The 8,686-nt window shown below is 42.8% G+C and overlaps 1 protein-coding gene and 1 long non-coding RNA gene across 3 annotated transcripts; both read left to right on the forward strand.

Annotated features, from left to right (window-relative positions):
* Positions 1–3,751: 3,751 nt before the first annotated feature.
* LOC107320874 (rho GTPase-activating protein 32-like) lies at positions 3,752–6,854 on the forward strand. 2 transcript variants are annotated; one of them, XM_015877157.2, is made up of 9 exons: positions 3,752–3,840; positions 4,212–4,280; positions 4,408–4,479; positions 4,826–4,948; positions 5,097–5,174; positions 5,359–5,440; positions 5,711–5,837; positions 6,035–6,180; positions 6,500–6,854. In XM_015877157.2, exons 3-9 carry the CDS (start codon positions 4,426–4,428, stop codon positions 6,610–6,612), a joined length of 723 nt encoding a protein of 240 aa, XP_015732643.1. In that variant the 5' UTR covers positions 3,752–3,840; positions 4,212–4,280; positions 4,408–4,425; the 3' UTR covers positions 6,613–6,854. The 2 variants fall into 2 exon arrangements, with proteins under 2 accessions (XP_015732643.1, XP_015732644.1); XM_015877158.2 differs by having other exon boundaries at positions 3,795–4,280.
* Positions 6,855–6,926: 72 nt separating this feature from the next.
* On the forward strand, positions 6,927–8,483 carry LOC107320875. The gene is made up of 3 exons (XR_001558410.2): positions 6,927–7,481; positions 7,697–7,782; positions 8,313–8,483. It is a non-coding gene; the product is annotated as an uncharacterized LOC107320875 (long non-coding RNA).
* The last annotated feature ends 203 nt before the right edge of the window (positions 8,484–8,686 follow it).

The raw sequence follows: 8,686 nt of genomic DNA on the forward strand, positions 1-8,686 counted from the left end.
GCACAATAATCTTCAGGGAGAAGGTGAATTTTAGAAAAATCTGAGCCATAGTTATGACTCACGAATATTGAAGGAGTTTTGGTTTTTAAAGAATACATTTATTTTAGGCTTGTTTAACATTTATATATCAGTGACCATTTTTTATTTATAAGTCTTAAATCTTGTCCAGAGGGATTTTTTTGTTTGTTTTGCTTTTTTTAAACTTCTGCTCTGAAGAGTGCCTTTATGGAATTTATCCCAGGTCTACAAAGCCAAAAATTATTCTTATCCACTGAGAATTAATTGAATTGCAATAAATAGACAGATTTTAACTGGGTTCTTAGTGGAACTACATTACCTAAGTGGATATGTTGTTTTTTTTCAGTAACCTATAGAAAATGTGGTGTAGATGATTCTGATACAGTCTGTCCTTCTGGGTACTCAAATCTAGTTTTGATAGCTAATATTATGCTGGGACAAATTCAGATCTGACTATGTGGTCACTTCTGGTTTTAGCTTGGCAGTTGTGGTATTTAGAGTATAAATAATAGAAAAGAGAGTGACTATATTTAGCTGATGTATGCAGTACTGGCTACTTACTAGTGCAGATTTTGTAGTACACTAGAACCGACTTTCTAACATTTTTCAAAGTTACTAACTCAATAAACACAGTAGAGATGTGTCATGAATTTTTATCTATTTATATGATATTTTTATAACTAAGTGTTACATAAAACACTAACACTAGGAATTCAGTTTAAATGCCTGCAACATAAAGATCAAAAGAAAAAATGCTCCCTTAAAGACAGGTCATCGCTTTCTTCTAAGAAGTGATCAAAGCTTGCTTCATTGAAAAGTGGTTAAACACTGCTGCAGCATGCTGATGCGTAGGCTTCATTTCTTTTTTGTGTCATTTTCCCATACCTCCTACAAAGAACCATGAAGGTAGACAGCTGAAGGACCTCCTAGAATAAAGGACAGCATGTGTGGCAGATTTCCCCATGAGGTTCCATCACATTTGGTTTAAACATTTCATATTCATAGTGAGTCTCTTTTATGCTGGCTTTATGCTGATTATACCTAGAGGCTGTTAAATGCTATCAGATACTTTATATTTGCAATTTCAAATGCCACGCATGGTAAGAAATTTGGTTCAAGGGAATGTTTGACATGGAGTATGAACATATTAAAGTGAATGTACCTTTGAAAACTCAGAGGTTGAGAGCAGCTGGGTTTTTTTTTGTTTGTTTGTTTGTTTGCTTTTATTTTTTGTATCTCAGTTGCTCTTTGAACTGCTGAATGTAACTTGGAGTTTGAGGTAGGGAAAGGTGAGGCAAGTTTTTAAGTATCTGCCGCTTCACTTCTGATTTATTAGTTATTGTAATACACAAAAACTCATGCATTCTGTCTTGTTTGACAGTCCAAAATATGATTTTTAAGGAGTATAAAGATGGGAATGACACAGAATATTTAGCAACCTACATCTGATGTCTTATTTGATTGTACTCCCCATAGGTGATTAAGTTGATATCCTGAAGAACTGATAAGTAGAAAGGAGTTCTGGACAGTCTGATGTGAATAAACTGATGTGTATTACTGAGCCTTCACTGAAGAAAATTATTTAACTGTTCATGTATAAGGTAATATTTCTTTTTATGGTAGGAAGCAGAAGAGGGTATTTAAAGTATATATTAAAGTAGAAAAAACTACTAAAATAACGGAATTGTAATCTTCAAAGCGCGTTAGGAGCCATAATCCTGACAACATATATGATAACATGAAGTAACAGAGATTGCAGTGGTTCAATGCCAAAAACATACTGAAAATTCTGGAGTCGTTCTTTTCTTCTGTGCCCATGTGACCAGTGCCAGCTCTTCCTTGACATGAGGGAAAGGAGAGAATATGCAGGTACTGAACTATGTACTATGTACTGATCTATGAGAATGCTATTCTTTACAGCATTTTGAAAATATTTCCAAGGAAACTCAGTAAGTGTCTTTTCCTATCAGGTTGCTTACAGCTCTTCTCTTTGCAACACTGGGTTACTTCAACAAGCATAAGCCTTTGAACGGGTAAACAGAAATTCAGCAGAAGTTTAAATATCTTGTTAGGTTTTGCCTTTTCCAAGCAGACCTAGTTCAGTCACAGCCTCATTGTGCAACTGTGTTGAGGAGGAAAGAGGGTAACAAGCTGCAACTGAAATCTCTGGGATCCAGAAAAAAATGCCTGACAGATCCTTTGAACATACTTTTGAACAATAAAAAGGATGAGAGAATCATTTCCTATCCTGCCTTTTATCATCGTAGCATGAAAGAATAGACAGAATAGTGCAAAAGCACTGAAATAGTAAGGAACAGAATGTGACCTGCCCTAATTTGAAACCAAGTTTCAAGCATTTTTTGATTAAAATACTTTATTGTGTGCTGGGTTGCTTGGAAGTCTACAGAAAAGGAGATCATTGCTTTTCTATTTGCATGTGCATGTAGATATACTAGTCTCGTGTAGCCTATAATTTTACTGTAACCCAGAAACAGAACTAACTTTTAAATACTATGTTTACTATATTATATAGATCCTATAGGATCTCCCTGGAAAACTGTAGATGCTGTAGCATGAGTTGTTAGTGTATTTGCACCAGTAGTCTGTTCAGCACAGTCATTGTCAATCAATGACTGATTAAGTCAGCAGAATCCAGAGCAATCCCTTTCCCATTCGTTCTCAGTAGCACAGCTCAGTAACAGGAGGTCTATCCACCTTTACCCTGAAGATCACTGTTAAGATGTTTGCAGTTCTTGTTTTACCTCTGTATGTTCACTGGGTAAGGTGATCTCTAGAAATTATGCATTCCCTGTTCACATTCCCATTCCAGCTAAATATCACAGCAGCTAATGGCACTTCAAAGCAAGAAGAAGCATATTGAAAACAACAACTTCTTAGACCTACTGGCACATTTTGCCACTGTGAGTACCAAGACAGCCATGCACCAACTTCATTTACCTAGCTGCTATCATCATTACGGTCCAGATATTTTTTTTTTTTGTATTGTTTTATTTTATATTAGTGCAATTCACACAACAAATCCATGGATTCTACAGTCCAAAAACCTTCACTAAGTATTGTAGATGTAGTTGTTTGAAAACATGGAAAGGGAAACATGGAGGCTGCAGAAAAGAATGAAGGTAAAGATGTAATTAAATCATTGAAATTAGGGGAGTAGACTTAGTCTGTTTTTAACTTATAGTCTTTTTTACTTTTTTTGCCTTCATCGGTGGTCAGCTAAGCCTTCCTACATACAGTTTGTGAATTCATGGTTAAGAACCAAATGTTTAGGAGAGAAGATATACTCTTTAATGTATTTGGCTTGTGAATAAAGATGCTTCTAGAACTATCAAGTGTTTAATAGCAAAGTAAAATGGGTGTCCTTTCTGTTACTGCTATGGAAATAAATAAGAAAATAATCAAAATATAACAATCTCTTATTAATACAATGTTCTTTTAGGAAGTTAGCAGTTTCCTTCTGGTCGGAAGATTGCTACAAGTCGAAATAGGAAACTGTTTAGCGAATAACAGTCATAAGGAGAATTACTGTCACAGTGTTGGCAGTAGTGTTGGCAGTTAGTGTTGGCAGTTAGTGTTGGCAGTTAGTGTTGGCAGTTAGTGTTGGCAGTTAGTGTTGGCAGTTAGTGTTGGCAGTTTGTGCTGGCAGTTAGTGCTGGCAGTTAGTGCTGTCAGTTAGTGCCGTTAGTTAGTGCCGTTAGTTAGTGCTGTTAGTTAGTGTTGTTAGTTAGTGCCTTTAGTTAGTTCCTTTAGTTAGTGCCTTTAGTGCTTTTTCTTCTCACCGTCGTGTGCAGCAGCTTGTAGGTAAGCTGAGCTGACGTGGGATGGATGGGTGGGCAGTGAGGTGTTGAGAACTGCTGGCTGTTTGAGCTCACAGCACCGTATTGCTTACTCTTGACCATCAGACGTAATTTTCCCCGGTACACACGTTCCAAAGGGGGTATCAGTAAAGTTGGCACCTGTCCCGTGCTTCTTCCATTGTCTTTGCTCAGTAGTGGAAGCATTGTAAAGTTGCTGGGCGGACAGGCATCACGTAGCCTGAGACTCAGCATGTCTTGCAGCAAGTGGGTGGGACAGTTGTGCTGTGTGTGTTATTCCATGACTGTCTTAGCCCTGCTCACTGACCTGCTCTTTCTCTCTCCTCTCCTCACCCTCCGCCCACTGCCTCGGTGCAGCTTTTGCTCTCATTTCATCCGAGCAAAGCGACAACTGCTGCAGATAGCTTGAGGTGATCTCACTGCCAGGTACGTGCCATGTTTTGTCCCCCCGCATGGTTTTGCCGCAGGGTATGCGCGGGTAGCTCTGAAGAAGTCTGTCCATACTGTGCTGTGTGAATAGAGAAAACAGAAGTGTGTTTCTGCTCTGTTCCAGCTGTTCACACTTGCTGTGATGGGTGCTGCGTGCAGTGGGATCAGCCGTGAGCCTGAGTTGGCGGCGACGGAGGTACAGTATGAAGCTCTGGCCGGTCTTTTTTCCCTGTGTTGAGCCATTAGAAGGAGCTGCAGGTGTACTCTCCTGCAGGAAAGAATGGGCCAAAAAGGGCCTGGCCACCTGTCTGTGCCAGTGCCATTGCTGATTAGTCTGGGTAGAGAGAGATGCATCTTTGCATGGCCTGGCAATGCACGCCAGAAAGGGAAATAACTGTGATGAGACGTGCAGCTCCTTCTGAAGTGCTCCTGATAAGGACGGAGCGCATTTGCTGCAGCTTTCTTTGCAGATGTGCTCCTCACCTTGAAATCCTCCTGGTTTGTCCTCATCTCCTGACCACGGCCTGTGCTCTGTTTTGCAGGCTGATAACATGCGGGAGCCGCAGCTGGTGCGTGCTATGTCATCTTTAAACGTACCAGCGATTGCGGCAGCCCATGTTATTAGGAGCCACGTCGCCCAGGGGCCGGATGAGCTCTCTCTGGAGGTAAGCAGTTCCAGGCGTTCCTTGTTGTTGTGCACAGAATTAGTATAGAGTGTGAACGCCTCGGGAATACTCTCATATTTTGTGTCGTAGAAGAAGGCTTTTGTTTTAGCTGTGCTGAAGCTGGGATTGATGTTTCAATCTTTTGCAGGTTGGAGACATCGTGTGCATTGTTGATATGCCACCAAAGGAGATGAGCCCCTTTTGGAGAGGCAAGCGTGGCTTTGAGGTAGGCACACATTTTTGACTAGAGAGCACAGCTTCAGTAGAGTCGGGAATCTCCGGTTGGAGCTGCTCTGCCTGCACAGGATGGCTTCTGGATGCAAACAGTTGCCCTGTGTCGGTGTCAGAGGACCTTCCCTTTGGCTCTGGGCTTGGGCTAATGCCCACCTGTCTTTTTGTTCTTATTACAGGTTGGTTTTTTCCCTGGTGAGTGCGTGGAACTCATCAGGGGAAAACTGCCCGAGTCCATCCTACATTCATTGCCAAAGCCAGGTGCGTATTTTACATTTGACAATGCGGGTTAGTAAAATGGGGTCTGAACGTGGCTTTCAGGGGGTTCATTAATGCCCGAGTTGAGCAAGCTTAGAAAGAGAACTGCATTAAGCTCCTTGGGCACCTCCAGGGATGGGGAAAATCCGTTCTTGCGTGTCTTTGTTGGGAACATGCTTTCTGTTGTTACGTGTTCTGTTGAATGTGTTGCACTCGGCCTCGTCCAACCGAGCCAGGGCTGAAATGAACTTGTTTTTTTGTTTTGTTGCGCAGAGCCAAAGAAACGGGGCAAGTTCATCTCCTGCCTTCGTTCCCTGTTGAAGGCCTGCCCCAGGAGAGCGAAGCAGCCTGAGCCTCCAACATTCTCGGGATCCATGTCCCTGCTTGACATCGTTGAGAGGTATTTAGCCAACAGGACTTGAGGGCTGAGCTGTAGGAATGGAAGCATCCTCTGCTGTTTGAAACAGAGCGCTTTTCTAAGCTGTGTTTCAGCAGAAACCAGGCATTGCCAGGAACAGGCAACTATTGGCAAGGGTTCGGTGCAGCTCTTCCCTCACCCTGCACCACGACTGACAGCATGCTCTGTTTTCTCTGCAGAATGAGTTCTCCCAGTAAGAGGGCAGAGTCAGCAGCTTGCAGTTGGCGTTCCTGCTTCTGCCTGGGCAAACCATCCCCTGTGGCCAAACGCCAACTGCAGAGCAGTGCCAGGGAGCCCTCTGAAGCTGAAGTCTTGGTCCTGGCAGGTAAGCATGCAAATCCAGCTTTCAAAACACTGCTTGTCAGCAACACAGGTAGAATTCATGCTTTCAGTGGGCTTGTACATCCTTCTGGCATTCAAGCCTGTGCCTGACATCTTCAGTTGACCCCTGTCTTTCCCAAATGAGTCTCTTGTCAACACAAGAGCTGGACCTGCACGAGGATCACTTTCAAGACAGTGACACTGTTGCTAGAAGCCTATTTGCTCTGCCCACCATCACTGCATAGCCAAATGTCAAGAACCTGTTTCATGATTTCATCTTGTGAAACTTTGACACTAACTGCTGTGCGTCTACTCCTTCCTAGGTGACCCGAGCCCTTGTATATCTCCAAGACGCCAGGCATGTTACGATGCAGCATCCTGTGATTCCATCAATGAAAGAACTGTTACTAAGCACAGGATGCTGCAGTTCAGATGAAAGCCTTCCGTATAACATCAGTTATAAAGAGAAGAATGCCATCATCGTTGAAGCTCTCGTTCATCCCATACCTGTTTGAAGCTGCTGACCTGAGCCTGCCAGACTCCTCAGGCACCAGCCTGAACCGAGTGCCTTTCGAGGACAGCCAGCCCAAGCACAGCACGAGTGCCCCGACAGCAGCACAACCATGCAGGCTCAGGTCAGCATTACAGAGGAGAAGCCAAACATCTTGGAGGGGGAGGTAGATCAGGCCAAAGAGTCCCAGGCTCCGGGCAAACAGCACGACTTCTGAGACACTCTCGTCAGACAACAGAGAATGAGTCCCATCTTCCTCCAGACCTCACACCCCCTCCTTTTTCCTATTGAATAAAGGCACGCTCGTGCTCAATCAACGCCTTGACTGAATTCTGAGTTTTCATTCGCAGAGATTGGGATGAGTACAAGAAACAGCAAGGCAGCTCAGCTTGCAACGCTCTGGCTGTGGGGTGCGTGCAGGGACACTGTAACCATACAGGGAAAGGCTTCCACTGCTTCCTCAAGCTGTAGTCCAGCCCTGCTACTGCTCTGTGGCACAAAGCCCTGAGGGATGTTCCATATTGTTAACCTAAGTGAAGCCAGCTTCATGCACTGTGTTTTGTTGTTGCTGGGTGAGAGGGGGATGCACGTTGGTGAGAAGATGAGCATTGCTGGATCTGCCACGAGTGTCCCTTCTGCCTCTAAGAATATGTCCTAAGTAGGATGTGAACACTGCTGGCACTTCCTCATTGCACGTGCTTGGAGGATCTTCAGTTCTTGCACATTCAGGATGTCTGTCAGTGACTACGAGGAAATTCTCAAGTACTAGGAATTCCATGAAACAGTTGGAACGGGTAAGTGTCATCTTTGTACAGAAACAGCACGCCTAACAGTCTGTCTCACCACTCTAGAATTAATCTGAGAATAGATTAACAGCTCTTGTCAGTTCTCTAAGTCAGGTTTCATTTGTATAAACTTGAAATTCGTTTTTTAAACCAGTTGGAAATTGTAATATTATATTAGAGAAGAATTCACACTCAACTTTAAGCATCTGTGTTTTGATTTGTAGGTGGTTTTGCCAAGGTAAAACTCGGGCGGCATCTTCTTACTGGTGAAAAAGTTGCACTAAAAATCATGGAGAAAGTTACTGTAGGGGTAAGCCAAAAGGCATTTAAATATGATAATATCTTCTGTTGGAGTTGTGGAGTTCTCAAGAACACGGGGGCAGGTGGGATGGTACATACGAATGCAGCCTACTGGTCCCATTGCCTTTTGAAAGATGCTGTAGAGCTGGAAAAAGTTTAACAGAGCACCACAAATCTTGTTGCTGGTTGTTCAGAGGGCAGTATTCTCTGGCTTTAAAATGGAGGAAGTTATTACATCATTACATTACATTACATTATTGTTACATTATTACAGCAACTTTACCAAAATGCCAATGAAAATGCTGAATGTTTTACTTTTCATTTTTCACAGCTCTGTTTCACACTTCCTGTATATTCTCCCCGCATAGTGAAGAGTGATGTCAGTCCAAATTGCGTGGCATGGTGGCTTATGAATGCTGCTGGTCTATCTCGCTGTACGGTGTCCCATATGTGCTTGTTCTGTTCCACAGCAGTCAGATGTGGTACCTGGTATGTCACAGTAGTTAGCGATTTCATCGCTTGCTTTTATGGTCTCTTAAGGATGACTTGCCTCATGCTAAAACAGAAATTGATGCCATGAAGAACTGAAGTCATCAACATGTTTGCCCATTGGATCACGTAAGAGAGACATCAAAGAAATATTTATAGTCATAGAGGTAAGAAATAGTTTCTGCTTTCTGTGCTGTCATTGTTACTTATCTTTCTCTGATACTCTCTAAATGCATTTTCAGATAAACCTACTCTCATCTTACGGGAAGGCTGTTATGACTTGCATTGTTCTACCAGGTACTCAATTTATGGGAAGAGGAAGCTCCAGTCTTTTTTTGACAGACTGTTTCAGCAATTGCTTCTGTTCACAGTCAGGGTTATGCCCAGAGACCTCAAACCAGTGAGCCTGAACTGCAGTCAGTCTT

Source organism: Coturnix japonica, chromosome 14 (genome assembly GCF_001577835.2).
Source record: "Coturnix japonica isolate 7356 chromosome 14, Coturnix japonica 2.1, whole genome shotgun sequence".
In the NCBI taxonomy this organism is placed as follows: domain Eukaryota; kingdom Metazoa; phylum Chordata; class Aves; order Galliformes; family Phasianidae; genus Coturnix; species Coturnix japonica.

Coding starts and splice junctions, on each gene's coding strand:
- LOC107320874 (XM_015877157.2), top strand. CDS start 4,426: ATGGGTGCTGCGTGCAGTGGGATCAGCCGTGAGCCTGAGTTGGCGGCG. Junction 4,480..4,825: donor CTGAGTTGGCGGCGACGGAG/GTACAGTATGAA, acceptor TCTGTTTTGCAG/GCTGATAACATGCGGGAGCC. Junction 5,175..5,358: donor GAGGCAAGCGTGGCTTTGAG/GTAGGCACACAT, acceptor TTCTTATTACAG/GTTGGTTTTTTCCCTGGTGA.